This window comes from Polistes dominula, unplaced genomic scaffold (assembly GCF_049000335.1).
Source record: "Polistes dominula isolate Pdom_NZ unplaced genomic scaffold, Pdom_raw_medaka contig_15, whole genome shotgun sequence".
Classification (NCBI taxonomy): Eukaryota; Metazoa; Arthropoda; class Insecta; order Hymenoptera; family Vespidae; genus Polistes; species Polistes dominula.
The window spans coordinates 1,132,378-1,154,809 of record NW_028300915.1 but is presented as its reverse complement, the minus strand read 5'-3'; the positions used below and the strand labels follow the sequence as shown (position 1 = coordinate 1,154,809).

The window sequence follows — 22,432 nt, the reverse complement described above, 5'->3', positions numbered from 1 at the left end:
ATTATAATTCTTACATTTTTCTATTTATATCTCCATTTTTTTCTTTTTTTTATTTAGTTTTGAAATACTAATCATTAATTAGAATAACTCTTATTAACCACTCGTATTAATTTAAATCTAATTAACAGTTTAATGTGGTTTCAATATATTATTATTATTATTATTATTATTAATTGGAATTAAGGAATTCGAAAGTTCATTGCCACAAATACCAAATCCCGTCATTGGAATCCATGGTGGTTTTCACTGTTTCGTGATAAAGTCGTTTTACGGTGTGAAGTAATCAGACCTACGACCAACCCCCAAACATGAGGGCCAATGCTTATTCAATTTATTCGCAACTAAACTCTGTCCCTATGCAAAACTAAGAGGCCCTTCCTCTATCCGCAACCTGAGGACAAGGTGTGTCGTGGTGACTGGGACCCACCCACCCTGGGGACCACTACAAACTAGTTTTCTTTCCACGAGACTAGCAACTGTTATACTAACACACCTAGTAGAATCCATGGGAGTATTTATTGATGCTCGATAAAGTCGTTTTACGGTGTGAAGTAATCAGACCTACGCCCAATCCCCAAACATGAGGGCCAATTCCAAATCGACTGTCCGCGACTGCTTATTCAATTTATTTGCAGGTAATCTCCATCCCTATACAAAACTAAGAGGCCCTTCCACTATCTGCAACCTGAGGACAAGGTGTGTCGTGGTGATTGGGACCCACCCACCCTGGGGACCACTACAAACTAGTTTTCCTTCCACGAGACTAGCAACTGTTATGCTAACAGCTGTTTTAATATATAATTATATATAATAATATCAATTTTGTAATTAAATGAAATATGAAAAACAAATATTAATATTTATATTTCTTGAATTTATTAATAATAATTATATATATATATATATATATATATTTATGTATCGATCTTTTTTTTTTTTTTATTAGGTTAATCATTATTCAGAATTTTTATTGATATTTAATAATATTATTCTGAATAAAATTTTCATAGTAAATTAGATCTAATTATATTCAAAAAGAATGCAAATTAATCTTTTTAGGTTAGAAATAATCAATGCAAAAAATATAAAAACTACTCTCGAGAAGAAATAATGAAATATTTCTATTTTTAATTCCTATTATTATTATTATTATTATTATTATTATTTGTTTATCTTAAAAGATGTTTCTCAGATTAAAATATCAAAAGAATGAAAATTGATTAGTAAATAAAAAAAAAAAAAACAATTGTTTCAATGACTTACGTTGTACAGGTAGAGATTTGTCTCGTAGCCCGATTTTTTCTCAGAATTTCCACCACCCACGATGGGATCACCATCCCCTCCGACGCCCCCTCCATCACCTAGAAAAACAAAAACACACACACACGCGTTTGTTTAATTATATATAAAAATTAATAATAATTTTGATCAAGGTCATAGTAAAAGTGTATAAAAAAATTGTATCACGCAGAAACATTGACAAAATTACTTTTTTTTTAACAAATTTGATCTTTCAGTTTAAAACAAGAAGAAGAAGAAGAAGAAGGGAGAAAAATAAGGGAAGAAAGTAAAATAAATTTATGATAGTAAGATAAAAAAAAAAAATAAAAAAAGATAAAAAGATGGTGGATAAGTCTGTCGTCGTCGTCGTCGTCGTCGTCGTTGGATAACTTTTGATACAATTTCCGTTCTACATCTGGCGTTTATCCAACTGGCACATATTCCCCCAGTTTAGTCACTTTTCGCGAAGGAAAGAACTTTCGTCGGCACTTCCTTCATCCCCTCACCTCATCTCATCTCAACCCATCCCTACCTCCTTCCCTAATCCCTATCTTTATCCCTATCCGTTTTTGGACAACTGTATTTTCACTTCGTCCATTCTTGATAGGGGCCTCAGGCGGACAGAGGGTTTCAGTTGGTTCGTTCGCACTCGACGAAGTATTTAAAAAAAAAAAAAAAAAAAAAAAACTAGAAATGGAACAAACGAAAAAAGAAAAAAAAATACTTTGGACAACTAAAGTACTTTCAGTTTGACCATTTTTCCATTTTCTTTTTTTTTATTTTTTTTTTTTTTATTATTTTCTTTCGCAATTTCAGTTCGTTGTAGTTTCTAGTTTTCCTATTTTTTTTTTTTTTTTTTTATTAAACTGTGTTGGTCATAACTGAATTTTTCAGATATTTTTATGTCAAAGAAATTGAGTAATTTTATTTTATTTTTTTTATTATTATTCCCAAATGTTTAATAATTTTTATGAACAATTTAGTTCAATTTTATTACAATTCCTTCCATATTTTCGTTTACGACACATAATTTTTTATCTTCAAACTGTGTGTTGGTCATAACTGAATTTTTCCGATATTTTTATGTCAAAGAAATTGAGTAATTTTATTCGTTTTTTTTTTTTATTATTATTATTATTATTCCCAAATGTTTAATAATTTTTATTAACAATTTAGTTCAATTTTATTACAGTTTCTTTCATATTTTCTTTTACGACACATAACCTATTACATAATCGTAGCTTTAATTAGATTAACATTGTTATCTGGTATCTAAATCTTATCGAACTAACAACAGAGACAAATCATGACTCTAATTAATTAATAAACAAATAATTCGATTATAAATTGAGATATAAACTATTGTATCTTTTAAATTGAATGAAACTGCACACAATGTGTAAAATTTGATTAAAATCGGTTCAGTAGTTTAGGACTCCATTGCGGACAAACAAACGTGACACATAATTTACATATGTATTAAGATTTCAAAAATCATTTATTAATCAACAAATAAATCATTGATCCTAATCCGTATTTAGTATTTTAAGTTACCAACATAAAAGAGTATTACGCGTTCTAATCTCATAATACATATTTTTACAATAAGATTATAGATTATCTTATTATCTTTATTTTAACTATCAATAAAGATGTAAAGTCGACACATTTCTAGACATATATGTATGTATATGCATAATCTATGGAAAAATTTCCATTCGAGTGAACAAATTGAACGCCATTAATATCCAAACCATCCCTCTCCCATTTCTTTACTCTCAACCCATCTTTCCTTTTTCTTGTCCTTTTTCCTCTTTCATTAAAATTTAATTTTTTTTCTTCTTCTTCTTATACCCTTACTACCAAGGAAGTATAATTTGTCCGTAATTTAACGTCGATCACGATTAGGTTTATTAGGTCAACGTTAATCATGACAAATCGTCCACGACGTTTCTTTCCTCTTGTGTGTGGAAACTTCCAAAATGGAAACTGCCCTCTTTAACAATCACGATCAAATACCCCTTTTCCCTTTTTTACGAGCCCTAATTGGACGAACGTTTACTGTGTGACTACGTAAAAATGAAATAAAAAAAAGAAAATAAGAAAAGGGTCAGGGGGATGAAAATAAAAAGAGGGTAGTAGGGATGAATGAACACAACCAAAAATAAAAATGAAATAAAACAAATCTGTTAATTTATATATTAATTATTATATAATAGTTTAGTTACTAGTTAATATATTATATAATAAAATAATAATATAAATATTGTACTAATATATAATAACAAAATGATATTTATTATAATAATCAATGAATAGTTATATTAATATTATATAAAATATATATTCATGAAATATAATATTAATTAATAAATTGAAATATATTAAACAATATTTTGGAATTTCTAGCACTTGAATACGCTATCTGGTGGCTTAATTCAAAATTACAGTAGATAAGTCGAATTGCTACTACGCCACGCCCCTCCTTCAAGAGATCCCAATATAATAAAATATAATAAACAAATAATTTAATTAATAAATTAAACTATAATAAAATTAATATAATATTTATTATATTAATAACAATTGTGTTAATAATATAATAATAATAATAAAAAAAAAAAAAACAATTTGCGTCTTAAAGATAAGAAACCACAAACAAGGTGCATTTTTATTCCTTTACATAAGTTCATATAACATATACATATATATACACATATATATGTATAATACTAAGTTTAGTATTACATTCTAACTATAGTAACAGTGTTACCTGTATATTCTTCTATCTCTTTCTCTTTCTCTTTCTCGTCTTGTATACTCACTCACTCACTCACTCACTCACTCACCTCAGAGAGAAAGAAAAGTAAAAGAAGTAGAAGAAGAAGAAGAAAAAGAAAGTAAAAAAAAAAAAAAAATATAACGTCGTCACATTGCACGAAGCATCCTTACAATGGAAACTACTTAACCCTCCGCTTGCCCTTGTCCTAATCTCGTTTAAGCGCACACCCGGTGAGTGACAGCCTCTTATCTCGGGTCAACCGTCCATGCCAACGAAACAAACCGCGACTTATTCGCACCTTAATATTGACATTTTTTTTTTTTTTTTTTTACTAAACTACATTTCTTCTTTTTCTTTTTTTTTTTTTTTAAGTTGTATCAGAAGTTCGTGTGTTTTGATTTTAGTGAAATTTTTATTTGAAACTGTATAGTGGTGATTGTTTTTTTTTTGAAAATTACAGAAACTTTTTGGTTCATCTCCTTGTTGTTTTGTTTTTGATTTTATTCATTAATTAATTCTTTGTCTTTTTTTTTTTATATTTAAGTTGGGTTTGATTTTGTAACAATTTGGGATACATCCAATTAATTTAAAAGTTAATTACTTATTAATTATTATATGTTTTTAATAATCAAAATTTATAATAAACACATATATATTATAAAATATCAAACACACAAACGAGGTTTTAAATATTAAATATAAAAATAGAAATATAAAAAATAAATTAAAAATTAAATAACATATACTTCTAAATTAAATCTAAATTAAATATAAATATAAATAATAAAAATTCAATATCATTTATAAATAAGAAATATTATCAATAACGTTTAAAATATGTTTTTATCCATTGTACAAAACTTTATATTTTTATAAATAATTAATGAAATTTTTTTATTATCCAATAATAACGTCAATTACAAAAAAATACAATTATTATTAATATTTTTCAATTTATTAACTTATAGTTTTAATTGCTATGAGAATATCAAATTTTTCTTGTATTTTTTTTTCTTTCGAAGTTATAATAAACCTTTCGTTTTAATTGGCCAGGTTATTTGTGTTGTAGATAATTATTGGTTATTCTTATATAATTTTGCAAACGATCTGTTATTTTTTTACTTTTTTCTTTTTTTAATATTTTTCTATTTTTTCATTGATCGACGTTAACTATCGGGTATACTTTTACCAACGTTGTAATAAATATGTGTCTAGTTTAGTTTATAGTCTTTCTCTCCAATAACATCCTTTTAGTCTTGGCTTGTCAATGTTTCGAAACTATGGTTGTTACACGGTTGTCTTTATCAGTACCTGTCGATAAGAACGTCCATATGTCTCTTTTTCTTTCCTTTTTCTTCTTCTTCTTCTTCTTTCTTTCTTTTCTTTTTTTTCTCTTTTTTTTCATGCTTCTACCAGACTTTCAACTTATCAAACGAAAATAAGATAAATCAGTGTCAGAATTATTGAAAGAAGAACACAAATAATATCAGATAAAATATAAAAATGTATCGTTTAAACTTTGAAATGTAATAATAATAATTATTATTATTATTAATAACAATAAAACAAGTATTATCGGCTCATAATTATGAAAATTGTCTAATTGTAAATCAAAATGTAAAAATAAAATGAGTTTATTAGCTATTTTATATCACACATTATTTTATTATTATATCATTTAATTATATAAATATAAATATAATACAAATTATATCTCCTAATGTATATAAATGACGTGTCACGTTGTTTGTGCGCAATGGACTCTTAAACTACTGAACCGATTTTAATCAAATTTTACACACTGTATGCAGTTTTATCTAACTTGAAAGATAAGATAGTTTATATCTCAATTTATAATCGAATTATTTGTTTATTAACAAAAAGTCGGACTGATTGTGAGCTACAGCAACGTGTGGCGGGGCACCCCTAATTTATTATATAATTTTATTATATTTTATTTATAATGCAATTAATTTAATATAAAATCCTTAGATAGGTGTTTGTTATTTAAATATATAATTTATATTGTTAGACAACCTTCATAATATAATTATGGGCACATATTACGATAAAAATTTATGGCTTACGTTATAATGTAATTTGAAACGTGTAACTTTTTCAAGAAACACAGATACACACACGTTTTCTGTATCATATTTATCATAAATAATGATAACAAATAAAACGTATACGATAATAACTTTCTGAATGATGTACACACGTGTAATGTAATTTAAAAATGTTGCAAATAATTCGTTCATTCCCATTTTATTTTTATTCCTCCAACCATCAGCACCTTTTTCATCCAACTCGTCACGTCTTCCAATTTCAGAGTTTGCCAAACTTTAATTTTCCTCAATTTATTTATCTACCTTTTTCTTCAACACACACACACACACACATTTATATATATATTTTATATCGACGATTATGAAAGTGTACTCGTTGTTGAATTAAGACCACCCTGTAGATTAAGTTGACCTTCACGATAAAAACTACTTAAGCCGAGGACTATGTGTCACCAACGCATACTATGAAAAAAAAAAAGAAAAAAAAAACGCAAGAACAATTTAACCCAGGCCACTAAAGTGGTCGTGTGTCTTTCTCTTAACACACCGACTTAATAACAACCCCTAACCCATCTTTTTTTCTTTTTTTTTTTTTACCTCTAATTTTCCTTTTTCTATCTCAACCTTTTTTTTCTCTCTCTCTCTCTCTAACTTTTTTTTTGTTTCTCTCATCGTTCGTATATTTTTTTTTACTTTTACTTTTTTCTATCTCTCAGTTTGTGAATCACCCTGTATATTTTCTCGTATTTCTTTTCATAGCTTTTTTTTTTTTGATTTTTCATCTTCTTTTATACTATTTGTTTACATTTTATCGAAAATAGCTCGAATTACAGATCGACCATCGATCCCGAAACACGTATCGTCATTGAGACTACGTTAGTTATAGGTCAAACTGAAATAAACACACATACACACACACACACACACCTTTGGAAAATATTAAGAAACCGAATACGAGAGAGAGAGAGAGAAAGAGAGACAGATAATATAGGATTGCTTTTATATTACGCAGAAATTCTCTATGTGCGTCATTTTACGATTAATTTTATATCCTCTCTTTTCTACCCCCCACCCCCGCTTCCACCCCCCACCCCCACCTCGTTTCCTCTTCCTCTGCTCACCATCATCTGATGTATCAAAATAGATCGAATTTCTTTTTCTTATGGATAACACTACTTTTATTTACATTGAAATGATTTTTCTATACGTTAACGAATAACTCGAACGTTTTATTTGAGATTATGAAAATGTGATGATCAGATCACATCAGCTGTTTCTTTTGTTTTTTGTTTTTTTTTTTTAAATTTTACTCTGTTTATTTGATGATTACATTAAAAAACAATTATTTATATATATCTCATTTAATGTTGTAAATAAAGTATGAATGAATTAGAATGAAAAGAGTATGAATGAAGGATTAACAAATAAAAATGAAAAAGTTAACACGTTCGTCGTCCAGCCTGTTTCATTTTGAGTTTCTCGCCAGGCCCAAAATTTGACTGTCTGCGCACCGTAATGTGAAGAAGCGATAAGTTGAAATATCGACAATGTAACCCGAGTATTATGGTTATATTATACTATTATATTTTATTTATCGAAAATAATCTTCATATCTTAATATATATATATATAAAAAAAAAAAATTTGTTTGTCCGCAATGGACTTTTAAAGTACTAAACCGATTTGAATAAAATTTTGCACACCGTGTGCAGTTTCATCCAACTTAAAAGATAGGATAGTTTATATTTCAATTTATAATCGCAATAAAATATAAAACTATCTTTTATTAATTGAAAATAATCAAATATAAAACTATCTTTTATTTACCGAAAATAATTTTGTTCAACTTCAACAAGAAGAGCGTCACCGTATACGGTGACAGGGCCCCCGGAGAAGCATGCCCGTTTCCGGTATACGTTGCCATGGTGACGAACGTGTTAAACAATATGTCAGATGTTACTGTATGAGTCAATAATAAAGTAATTTTATAATTTTGATATCAAATGATTATATAAAATCAAATTCATTAATCAATTAACAAACTGTAAATGAAAATATAATATATTAATTATAAATTAATGCATTATTATAAAAAAACTTATCAAAATATGTGTAATTGTGTGATAGTGTGATAAAATGAAAATTATTATCAAAAGTTCAACGTGTACGTGTAAAAAATGTGAAAAACAATTTCATTTCTACGATGAAAAATTTACAAGAGAATTTAATATGCGTATTTTATAGAACAAGAGACACAGAAAGAGAATACATGTATGCATGAATATGTGTCTGTACATATATATATATATATATATATATATATATATATATATATATATATATATGTATTCGTTTTATTTCTAATGCAATTCGAAGCAAAAAAAGAAAAAAAAGAAAAAATAAAAATACGATATCGTTTTAATAAAAGGCAAGTACTTGGTGTATTTCATTGACACCCATACGCAATGGAAACTTTTATAAACGTTTCTCGTTATGTCACCAAATCGTACTCAATACATATATACATATATATATATATATAGAAAGAGAAAAATAATGTTTATCAAACCATTTTGTCCCATATACACATACCAATGGATGCATCGAAGTGCAATCATCATCATTTGCTCCTTCAACGAGAATTCAACGAGAGAGAGAGAGAGAGAGAGTGCATTAATTTGAACGCACAAGAGAGAACCCTGTTAGCTAACTTTCCACTTCCCTCTTCACCCCCTTTCATTCCCATCCACTACTTTCATTCGAATTCCTTCCCTTTCATAAAAGCTAAAATGAAATCGCGTGGAAAGGTGAATTGAACTTTGCCATTCGAAAGATTTGCTTTTTCCATTGTTCAGATACATTTTTTTAATTTTTTTTTTTATTATTATTATATTATTGAATTTTAATTATCTTTAAAGTTCTTTCTAGTAAATAATTGTAATATAGTTTGTCTTTTTTAGTTAATAAAAATAAGAATAAGAAAGCTCTTTTATTTCTTACTTATTCGTAGTACAATTTCAATATCGATAGCACAAATTGCATTGCATGCAAAATTATTTGCAATTTTAAGTTTATTTTAGTAATTTTAGTGCATTTTGAAAAAAAAGAAAAAAACAATAAAAATAATATGGTTAGACCTTGATTATTTAGATGTTTAGTAAATACTTATAAGTAAGCCTCCTCCAGAGATGACCAATACTTTCTTAGTCTTTTTAGTTAAAGGAAAACAAATTAATAATTGTTATTTAAAAATTAGTATAATATGTTTATTAAAAGTGTTTAAAAATTAACTTTGATTAGGGATACATTTCTGAAATAGTTAACAATATATATATATATATATAATATATGAAATACTACGTACTACGTACTACGTAAATTACTACGTACTACTTACTACGTAAATATATATATATATTTTTTTAAGTGAAAAATATTAATTGCAATAAATCTAAAAACGTTGTTAAAATGATCATAGGATTCCTAGAAATTTTCTATTAAAGTTTCTTTTTTTATTTAAAGGAAATAAATGTGAACAAATTATTATTTAAAAATTAGTATAGTACGTTTATTAAAATATTTAAAAATTAACTCTTTGATTTTGATATAATACTTTTGATAGAAAGAAATTTGAAATACAGTACTTAAACATATTTTTTTTTTTTTTTTTTTAGATGAAAGATATTATTAATCTTAAAAAATTGTGAGCAAAAAAAAAATCTAAAAACGTTGTTAACAAAACAATCTATTAAAATTACCTATAAATTTTGGTATTATGATTTATCATTTATAATTGAAGAATAAATAAACATTGAATGTATTTTTTCAAAAGATCTTTTCTATATAATATGTTGATTCTTCTTCTTCATCGAAAGCCGCAAAAGTGGTTTAAATAAACGTTGAAAAAAAAAAAAAAAAATAAGAAAAAGATAAAAGCCCCGGTGTAGCATTGAAATACTTTAACGCTGTTGGTAAATTGCCACTCTCACGAATCACCCCCGTCCCGTCCCCTTTTAAAGCGCTAATTTTAGCGGTCTCGAGATACAGTGAAGAAGAATAAGAAGTAGCAAGGAAAAAAGAAAACGAAAAAAATGGAAAAGAGAAAAAGAAAAAAAAAAAAAAGTCATTGGCGTCAAGCGTATATCTCTTTGTCGTTTTATTATTTCATCGTTTCTTCAGGTTACTTTGCATTTTGAAGAGCTTTTCAAATCACAGAAAATCATTCTGATTTGAGTCTCAGTGTGTTCTCGACACGAATCTTTTTTTCATTGTTTAAAATCCCTAGGGTGAAAATAATAGCTTCATTATAAGGATTAAAAAGGAAAACAATATCATTGATTCGTTTTATTTTTAATTATCATTCCCCCCGGATTATCGTACTCTTCACAAGTCTTTAAGTTAACGAATTACCTTAATACCGCTATCTGTTAGAATCTTATTGAACTAAAAGAGACAATTATGACTTTTTGTTAATAAAACAAATAATTCGAGATTAATAAAATAATATAAACTGTCCTATCTTTCAAGTTGGATGAAACTACACAGAGTGTGCTAAATTTGATTAAAATCGGTTCGCTAATTTAGGAATCCATTACGGACAAACAATGTGACACGTAATTTATATATAATATAAAAAGATTATTATATATATATTATAATTATATTTAACGTACGCTATAAAAGATTATTAATAATCCTATTAAAAATACTTTAAACTGTCTTTGACACAACTATAAAATAAAATGATAAAACTTATTCTAATCCTGAACAAAAAACAAAAAAAAAAAAAGAAAAACCAAAAAAGTCAAAAAGATGAAATTTTAATTAAAATTTTTCATACGACAAGATAAAGAATTTTTCTTGTTGTTTCCATTTAATAATAATCCTATGTAAAAATAAAAAAAAGGAAATAATTAATTTACATCTTACGATTGTTATAAAAGTTGGAATAGTTTTTTTTTTTTTTTTTTTAGTACATTCTCGTAAAGAAAAAACTATTATCTACTTTACTACGTAAAATTGTGTCATTGGGAGGGAGAGGAGGAACGTAAAAAAAAATAAAAATAAAAATAAAAAAAAATTGTGAGAAAAATATTTGTGACGACATGTAATAAACCCAAAACCTCCCGTAACTGTAATCCACTCTCATAGATATTTACGAATACATGAATAAAAATATATACGATAATATCCCATTCGCGTTTCTCGCGAATTGCAGAAATTTTCAATCGAGAAAATGGTTAGATGGTTGGCTATTTACACACACATACACACACACACACACATACACTCATATAGATAGAAGAATATATAACGAGAATTTGTAAATCATTTTCTAGTGGGACTAAAGTAAAGTAAAAATAAAAATAAAAATAAAAATAAAGTCAAAGTAAAGTATGGTAAAGTAAGATTTTTCTCTGCAGATGATGCACATGATGCAACGAGATATGAGAAAAAGTAGATACATAAATTCGAAAAAATGTGATAATCCAATATTTTTCACTGTATCGATAAAACATACCATTTATTATTTATTACTATGATTTATACTTTTTCTTATTTTTTTTTTTCCTACGAAATTACAATTAACATTTTCATATATTTCTTAGTCCATTGAAGTATGAATCCTATGACCATTTTAACAACGTTTTTAGATTTTTTACGATTCATATTTTTCACATAGAAAAAAAAATATATATATATATTATTTTTTATATATAATATTAATTAATTATATATATATATAAAATACTACGTACTACGTAAATTACTACGTACTACGTAAATTACTGCATACTACGTAAACTACTACGTACTACGTAAATTACTACGTACTACGTAAATATATATCTATATTTTTTTTTGTCTAAGTAAAAAATATTATATATAAAAAATCTAGAAACCTTGTTAAAATGATCATAGGATTCCTAGGAATTTTGTATATATATATATAAATAAAACTTTTGTCATTTTCAAAAATGTATCCTAAATCAAACGAAACTTCAACATACTTTAATAAACCCCACCCTCATCCACCCTTACAAGTTATAGGCTACACAAAATTATGATCAACAATTAATCGATCAAATAATAATAAAAAAAGAAAGAAAAAAAAGAATCGTTGATTGGCAATGAAAAATATGGCATATGTTTAAAACGGAGTATTAAAATAGAAAAGTGTGCAAAACCGAGATCGGGCCAAAGGTTTCCGGCTGAAATCGCGCCCGATGAACTGTGACCTTTGCTTGCACCCTCTTTTTTCTCTCTCTTTCTTCTCTCTTTCTCTCTCATTCTTTCTATCTCTGTCGTTTTATGTTTCGATGATCAAAGAGAGAGAGAAAGACAGAGAGAGAGCAAGAGCAACGGGCACCTACGTTTATACCGTCGAGTGACGTTAATAACGTGTAACGTTGAAAAGGGGGGTTGGTTTGGTTGGGTTTGCTTGTTGTTGTTGTTCTGTGTGCTTGTTCTTCATCTCTATCGTTTTTAGACGACACATCCACGTTTTACTTTTTAACTTCGAATGCTATGACAAAGTATAAAAGTATACCTCTTTTCTATTTTTTTTCTTTCTTTTTTTTTTTTTACCTTTTTTTTCTTTTTTAGACATCAAATATTATAAATGGGTTGGTTGGTGATCTAGTTTTTTTTTTTTTTTTGGTTTATATCAATTGATCTTTGTTTCAAAAAATTATTATAAAGAAATGCAATATATATATATATATGTACATAAAAAATAGGTGTAATTGAAAAATTACAAATATAGGGTGTCTCAAAAATTTACAAGCTATATTTTTTATATTTATATAATAATTAATAATATTATTAATACATATAAAAATATAATTAATAAATTTTAATTAATTAATAAATATTAATAAACCATATGTATATATATATATAAATCTTTTAGTTATTAATTTGTCCTATAAAATAGTAAAATTCAAATTACACCTAAAATAATACTTTTAACAACTAAGAACAATTCCTAACAAAGAAACAACGATAATTACCATTAAACAAAAATACTAACAATAAATAATGAAAATAAAAAATTGCTAATAAATATGTATTAACAAATACAAAAAAAAGGAAATAGGAATTTCGTACCGGCTTCAAGTCGAGCCGGCGAGCCATCGGGCACGGAGGAGTTGATCTGAGATTTCTGCGTGCCCTCGCTCATGATTTTCAACAAGGGGTCCTCTTCCTCCTCTTCTTCTTCTTCTTCTTCTTCTTCGATCCTCCTCCCGCGGGCTCCCAATATCCCGAAAGAGGGAGTTGGCGGGGGAAAGAAAAGGGAACAGAAAGAGAGAGAGAGAGAGAGAGAGAAAGAGAGGGAGGAAGGGAAAGAGGTCTTTAGTTTAAGAGGAACGCGAGGAGGCTCCCTCTCTCAGCTTCCGAGTAGCTAACTTTTCCTCCTCCTGGGGGATTTTTTTTTTCTCTTCTTGAGAACGATGATGAGATATAGGGTGGGGTGGTTTTACTGCTTTTGCCGATGCCGATCTTGCTGCTGCTGCTGTTGCTGCTATTGTTTCTGTTGTTCTTGCTGATTTCTTTTCTTCACTTTGACAACGATAAACGTCCCCACCCTCCCCCTTCAATAAATCGGGGAGAGTTTTTTTTTTTTTCAATTCAACGTTCTTTTCTTTATTTATCAATTACCAAAACTACCCCTATTTTTTGTTTTTTAAATAATCACGAATAATCAATGATCTTGATAACACTGTTGCAGTAACAATCACGAGTAAGTTACGTGTCTTCTTTCTCTCTCTCTCTAATCTAATATCCATTTATAGGTATACATACATATACATATATATAAATATATATATATACATGCGTGTATACGCATACACAAAGGAAAAGGAAAGGAGGGTAGTAAATGGGAGGCAAAAGGGAATAGTAGGTTGATTAATATAGGCGTGAGATTCCTATTGGAGAATTTGGAACTCGATGAGCATCTCGGTCCACGAGGTGAACCTTTGTACTCGCGGATGCTGCGGACACGATTGTGACAAATAGAAAGAGAGAGAGAGAGAGAGAGAGAGAAAGAAGATTTTCCCACTCGCGAAAGGATGTTAGGTGCGCGCGCGCACACACACACACGGGGGGTAGAAAAAAAAACCTACGGAGGAAGTGTATAGTTCTAAACTAGCTAGTAACTTTTGTTGTACGGGAGAAAAATTTGGTGCTCACGAGGGACAGGTACAAACGGATGAACACGACGGATGAACACGACGGATGAAAACGAACGTACGACAATCACCACGACGTGTCAAATACAACACAACGTCCACCCACTACTACAAGCACCACGACGACGACGACGACGACGACGACGACCAACGATAACGAGGAGGACCGACAACGACAACGACGAGGGTAGCTTTCCCTCGCGGAAACCTCGACTGATGGGGGTCGTCGGAGAGGAACACTCCCGGCTTTTCCAGGGCTCTCTTCTCTTCTCACTCTCCCTTCCCTTCCCTTCCCTTGCCTCCCTCAACGGTACTCTGGATCTACACGCGCGCGCACACACCCTCTCCCTCTCCCTCTCTCGTTCACTGCTTTCCTCCCTGTAGCTGGTATCTACCACCACCACCAAACCCTCTTTCTCTCTCTCGGTTCCTCTTCTACGTGCACCACCACCTCCTCCTCTCCCACCAATGTTCGCCAATGTATCTCTGTCCTTCTCTTTCACCTACTCACTCTCTCTCTCTCACTCTTTCTAATTTTCTGACTTCGTCGTAAGTGTATCCCATCTATGTATCCATCCCACCCCCACCCCTCTCTATTTTTCTTACTACTACCTTTACTACCCCGTCCCCTTTTTTACACTTCTTCTTCTTCTTTTTCCTTTTTTTATCCCAGTATTTTCTCTTATCCACCCCTTCCTCTTTCTATCATCCGGTTCGAGTCCACGATGGTCCCGGGCGTAGTGAGCAACCCCCATCCGATGTTTCAACCCTCGTCCCGCGCCTGCGCCTTCTCTCTCTCTCTCTCTCTCTTTATATCTATATACGTGGAGATTTCATCCACTCCCTCTCTCATCCCTGCTCCAGTGAAATTCTCCCACCAGATTCGCAGCTTCCCAACCATCCCTCTCTCTCTCTCTCTAACTCACTCTCTGTCTGTCTGTCTTTCTCTGTCTTCTACCAACCCCTTAACTCCAACAGCATCAGCAGCAGCCAGCAGCAGCCAGCAGCAGCCAGCAGCAGCAGCAGCAGCAAGAACCCCTTTTCATCCCCCTAGATCCCGAGCTCCGTGTCGTACCGCGCCGCGCCCGTGCACATCCCCCCACTCAATATCCAAACCTACCCCCTTTCCTCCCTCTCCTATCCTTCTTTGTCGCGCCGAAAGTCGGCCCGACGATTTTCCGACCGACCGATCGAAACCACCACTACTACCACCACCATCATCATAACTACCACCCCCCCCCCACCCACCACCACCACCCCATACTCCATGAGAGGTCGCATCACTGATTCAACTGATACTTTTCTTTTTAATTTTTTTTTCTTTTTTTTTTTTTTTAATTATGAAAAGCAGCATATGTGCGTTCTGGGATATATTGATTGATTATCTTGTTTTTGTGGGGGTCCATTTTTTATTTTTGTTTTCTCATTTTATGTCTTGGCCAACACATTCTACCCTCTTCAACCTAGTTCGTGTTGGTTTTGATATAATGATGATAAAAAAAAAGGTACGTATGATAATGCGTATTTAAAATAATGAATTGTCAAATATTTTTTAGGGTTTGTTTTCTGTTTTTTTTTTGTTTCATTCATCACACACCAAGTAACCCCTCAACCTAGTTTGTATATCATCACTTTGATATAATGGTCGAATAAATGATATATACAAGTTAATGTAAATGTGTATTTGTTGTTAATTAATTTGCAAATATTTTTAAAGATTTCTTTTCTTTTCTTTTATTTTTTTTTTTTTTTTAATTTATGGTTGAGTATTTTCAATTTATTATATTATAATTAAACGCACTAGTTATTACTAGTTTATTACTAGATATATTATTATGTGTTTAAGTACTTTATTTAGTACTAGTTATTATAGTTAAACAGGATATAATTATCTAGGAATATTAATATTACTATTATTACACATACATATCTAGGAATAGAGTTTAATATTTAAAATAGTAGAGTATTATTATTATTAATAATAAAACGAACTTAATTAACTTTCTATACTGTAACGAATATTAATTAACTTTTGAATTTTATTTAAAAAATCTCTATAAAAAAAAAATAAAAAAAAATAAACTTAAACATCATGTCGTAAGCATAGAATACGAGAGAGTAATATATTTTAATTAATAAATGCAAGTTATATTCTGTATAATCGATAATAATTACATTTTATCATATAATTCAAATTCAAATGATAATATTCTTGTACCATTGACATCTTCAGTGCCGTATCAAATGTATTTCATTTTTTCATTTTCCTTTGTTCAATTATTCAATGATATAGAAAAAAAAAAACATTTCTTGAATTACTCGATAGATTCGAAACTTTTAATCGGTCGAATGCAGACACGGGAAAAGGGTTTGGTTAGGAATGATTGGGGGAGTAGGGGGTTAGGGGTGAAAGGTGCTTAATAAGCGAATTAATTTCATTCGAAATCGGACTAAATCTCATAGACCAAAAGTTTTCCTACTACAACAACCAAAAGAGAACTTTCTTTCTCGAATGTTAAACCAAAATTTACTTTACTTTTGTAACCCCCTAACCGATGCTACGATGCTACTACCCTTACCAATGAGTAAAAAAGAGACAGACAGAGAGAGAGAGAGAGAGAGAGAGAGAGAGAAAGATAGAGAAACTCGACTACATTTATTTTCACAAACTTTCCTGGTTGAAACTTTGCTCTTCAAATTATTTCCCCATTTCTTGTCCCAGAAAATTTCCATTGGTAATAATAATAAAAAAAAAAAAAAAAAAAAGAAAAAAAAAAGGTACATTTTCCTACCCTCTCTCTCTTTTTTTTACGTAACCATGAGAAATACATTTGTTTTCATTTTTTATCAATGAATAATAAATGTAACTCATATATGAATAATATAAAATAAAAAAAGGATATAATTATTAATGTGTTTCATATTTTTATGTTCATTTATTTCGTGTCAAGATGACCATGTATTTATTAAGGGCTGACCTATATAAGGGTTGTACAATATGACAAGACAAAAATATTTCTAATAAATTTGTAAAAAATATTTAAAATAAAATAGGGGTGCCTCGTCACGCGTTGGTGTGGCTCACAATCAGTCCAATACACAATAAATAATTCGCAATAAACAAATAATTCGATTATAAATTGAGATATAAACTATCCTATCTTTCAAGTTGGATGAAACTACATATAGTGTGTAAAATTTGATTAAAATCGGTTCAGTAATTTAAGAGTCCATTGCGAACAAACAACGTGACACGTCATTTATATATATATATTAAGAAGATATAAAGTATAACAAATTTATAATAAATTTGTAAAACATATTTATATATAATAAATTCAGTGGAATAATTAGAAACAATTGTAAGTTGTATAAATATTTTCAATTGGTGTTTGTTAACTATAGGATGTACACTCAATTTGATTATAAAATATTTTTAAAAGCTTGACATTTATAATTTAAAGTTCGATCTCCTTCTCTCTTCTTTCCACTTCATTCGTTTCTGTCTCTTTCTCTTTGACTCCTTTCATTTTAATTATCAGTATCCGATAACCTTTTTTTCTCTTTTTTTTTCTCTTTTTTTTTTTTTTCATCCTCGTACTTTTCAACGACGTTAGAAATTCTATCAACGTGTTCATTTATTCAAGAAAATCTGTTCCAACATTTTTCTTTAATTTTTTTTCTTAATGATTTTCACCTTCAACCTTACCATTTACCACCACCACTACTACGACTACTACTACTAACCATTTAAAAAAGTTGATCATTAAGTAAAATTCACAAAAAAAAAAAAAAAGAAACAGAAAAATGGTGGAAATGCATTTTCTATTTTATCTTTTACTACGCTAATTTGTACGAATAACATTTTTGTTCTTTTTTTCTTTTTTTTTTTTTTTTAAACGAATATCTTCCACCATTTTCTTTTTTTTCCTTCAATTTAGTATTTTTCTTTCTTCCTTTTTTATTTTTTTTTATTTTTTTATTTTTTTTTCATCATAATAAGAAACTTTTTGAAAAGGAGCATTCTACGTCTAAGATTCTTTCTTTATGTTACTCGACCACCATCTTGCCATTCTTCCTCCCCCTCCCCTTTTATTTATTTTTATATATATATGTTATCCGTAGATCTAGAAAGTTATTATACTCGTGAAGTTGAGAAAAAAGAAAGAAAGAAAGAAAAAAAAAATCAGGACAGTCTATTCGAGTTGTTTCGAGAAGAAGAAGACTCCTACTGTTCGGAAAAAAATTTCATCTCCAAGGAATATGTCGGCCGGGAGTGGTGGTGGTGGTAGTGGTGGTGGGGGGTATACTACTGAAGTCAAGGGAATACTATGATTCCTTAGGATATAAAAAGGACCATCGAAAAGGCCGAGTTATCGAAAAAATCTCAACTAAACTGTCACCCCAATCTCCCATTTTCTAAGATTTTTCTTCTTACAATCTTTCTCATCAATTTTTTCTGTCTTCTTTATTTTCTTTTCTTTTTTTCTTTTTTTTCTACATGAACCTAACCTCAAAATATATTCGAACATTAATTAATTCTATATTATGAATCATCATCAGCATCATCACATATAATTCGATTTTTCATTAATCCATTAATAATTTTCTTTTACTTTATGAATATATTTATTATTAATAATAATAAAATAATTATTAAATTAACAATTGATTATTATTTTGTCGTTAGTTGATTGGTTGGTATTAGAAGAGGATTGAAACGAAATGAAATTGTTTTGAAGTACTTGTTGATAAATTTGCTTCAGGTTAAATTTCACTCGTGACAGATTTCGGACAGGAAAGGGAGGGAGTGGGGGTGGAGTGGGGAGGGGGAGGGGGGGGTTTGTTGGTTATACCTCTAAAATATCTAATTTCAGAATATGCAAACTTCGGTTCGGTGATTGCAATTAGGGGATTTCTCTCCTCTAAGTTTGTTTAAGGTTTAACCTATGCAATAAGATATAAATTTAATTTTATTCATGTATACTTGTGTAATGTTCAATTTACATGTAAAATAAAATCATTCAATAAATTATATTAATAAAATCATCAAAATTATTAACCAGACAGACATACAACAACCATTCTCCCATAAAGAAAAAAAAGGGTCATTAAATAGAAAAATAAAAATAAAAAACTAAAAAAAACTAAAAGCTAGTTCTTTCCATTCACAACACAACACACAACAAGTAGAAAGAGAAAAAGAAACACAGGACAAGGTGGGGGGAGGGGGAGGGGGGTGGGGGTGTTAGAAGTCTCGGGGTTTCGATTTATAGTCACGTGTATAACCAACCCCCTATTGGACAAACGATAAATGTTTGTTTTCTTGTTTACTTATGCATTTCCACGTAGGCCCCATAAGGATTCGTAAAGGAACTTAAGCAGTCTCTTGACAACACCATAAGCTTCAACTAATACACATAAAAATATATAAAAGAGACCAACACATGAAAAGAATGTAAGTAAGTAAGTAAGTAAGTAAGAAAGAAAGGAAGAAGGGGATGAAAATAAAAGGGGGTGGTGGGGTTTGGGGGGTGGTTTGTGAAAGCAAGCAAGCAAGCAAGCAAGTTAGGTGAGTAGTAGTAGTAGTAGTAGTAGTAGTAGAGGGTTTGGTAGGGAGGAGTTAGTGATAGAAGGGAGGGGTGTTTTTGGGTTGATGGTGGGAGTTGTAGGTGAGGGAAGGGGAAGGTGGGGGGGGGGGTGGGGGTGGGTGGTGGTGAAAAACGGGAGTAGAAATGTAAACGTAGTAGTAGGGGAAATGTAGGGCACTGGGTGATCGAGGCGCACCCTACTACTCTTGCGTTTCTCGACGCTTGCGTAACTTAACGTTCCCTGCCTTTTACGTCATTGCCGTGGGATGTGACGTCACTATCGACTACGATCATCTCTAAAGTGTAAGAGAGAGAAAGAGAGAGAAATAGAGATAGAGATAGAGATAGAAAGATAGAGAAAATCAAAAGGGGTGTAGTAAAGTGTTCAAGACGTTTCTATAATACAAAAGTTAACAGTCCTAGTAAGCCCTTTACTTGTCTTTCGATTCCAAAAGATTATTTTTCAAGAGATCATATGTGATAGTAGAATGGTCTTATCATTTTTGTTTTTTGTTTTATCTTATCTTATCTTTTTTATAATATCTCATTTTTTTCGTTTGCTAGATTTATATATATATATATATATATATATTATTGTAAAGCCCGTTGGAATGAAAATGCATTTATCCATTTTCCATACATATTTATATTATTAATATTATTTATTTAATTTTTTTATTATTATTATTATTTAAATTTTATTTAATATTATTTAATATTTACATATATATATATATATATATATATATATATATATATATATATATATATAATATTATTATACCCCCCTTAGAACGAAAATGCATTTATCGATTTTACATATCTATTAATATTATTATTATTTTATTAATATTACTAAAATAAATAATATAATAATAATAATAATATAAATTTTTATTGATATTATATATATATATATATAATATTATTATGCACCCCTTAGACGAAAATGCAATTATCGATTTTCCAACCCCATTTCTTTTTTTATTTTATATTTTCTTTATTTTTTTTTTTTTTCTTTTCATCGATGACGATGATAGGACATCTATCCCTATGACCGATTTCACGCTAGAATGGTCAAAAATGTATATAATACCATCAGCAACCATCCATAAAAGATTTTTTCCTCATACCATGATTCCTACAACGAATTTCATATATATATATATATATATATATATATATATATATATATATATATATGGTATAGAAGTAAATGGAAATATCACAGATCGTCTTCTTCATTCGTTCGTTTATTCGAACTACGTTAAACGAAGCATGGACATTTTAAAATGTCCTATAAAAAGGCTCGACAAAAATGTTCCCTCCATAGCCTAAGGCTATGGACAGACAGCGTTTTACTAAAAAAAAAAAAAAAAAAAAAAGATGGAATAAAAGAAGAAGAAGAAGAAGAAGAAGAACCACAAGATGATGAAGGAAATGAAAAAGGAAAAAGAATGAAGAAGAGAAAACTCCAAAGTTCTCTTATAGTTTCTTATCTGGGTCAAAGATATGCACCAACCAACCAACCAACCAACCAACCAACCAACCAACCAACCAACCAACCAACCAACCAACCAACCAAGTAAGCAAGCAAGCAAGGGTGAGAGCATGGGCCAAACTGAAGTGCAACCGGCATACGATAAACATCGTAGTAGTATTAGTAGTAGTGGTTGGGAGTTGACTGGGAAGAAGGGTTGGGGGTGGTGCAAAAAGAAATTTCTAACGTCTATGACCTTTTGTCGTTTCTTTCCTTTCCTTATCTTTCTTTATATTCTTCCTTTTCAAGCTTTAATAACCTGTCCAAGCTTGTCCCTCTCACTCACTCTCTTTCATTAGTTTCTCAACAGTAAACTCAGGGGTAAACTCACTCACTCACTCATTCATTCACTCACTCACTCACTCACTCACGCAAATCCCATCGCATTTGATTGTCCTCTTCCTTCGTCAAATTAAACGCTAGGATTTACTTTTACCTTAATATAAAAGATGATACTTCTCCATCTTTTTTATTTTCCTTGGGAAGGGGAAGGGAAGGATAATTCTTAAGTAAGATGAAGTTATTAACTGTTATAAATAAAAAAAAAAATAAAAAAACAAGTTCTTTGAGATCATTTTCAAACATTTCTCAGTCACGGTTACTTTTTACTTGAATTTGACTTTTCTTTTAACACAGTTTTATTTTCTATCTCATCACCCTTTTACCATTACCTTTACCATTTGCAATTCTCCTACTACTTTTACTCGTTCGTTATTAACTTGTTTCTCGTGGAATAATTAGATAAACATCTTCTTGTGATTTCTCGTTTCTCACGACGCGACACGATAGTCAACGATAATTATCGTCAAATTTCGAGTTATTAACTTAGAAGTTATTTACAAACATCCATAACATCTCTTATATCTCATCCCATCTTATCCCAATACCATCATCTCATCTTATCTTTTGCTATCTTTATCTTTCTCATTTAGTTTTATGCTTTACTATAAGTTGTTGGAAAGGTTGCTAGAAAG

General features: G+C 29.8%; 1 protein-coding gene across 1 annotated transcript in view; it reads right to left on the bottom strand.

The window, feature by feature from the left end:
- Window positions 1-22,432, bottom strand: part of kcc (solute carrier family 12 member kcc) — a 105,274-nt gene that overhangs the window by 16,611 nt on the left and 66,231 nt on the right. The window contains 1 exon segment of the mRNA XM_015324413.2: window positions 1,264-1,361. Coding sequence (XP_015179899.1) covers window positions 1,264-1,361 — 98 coding nt within the window.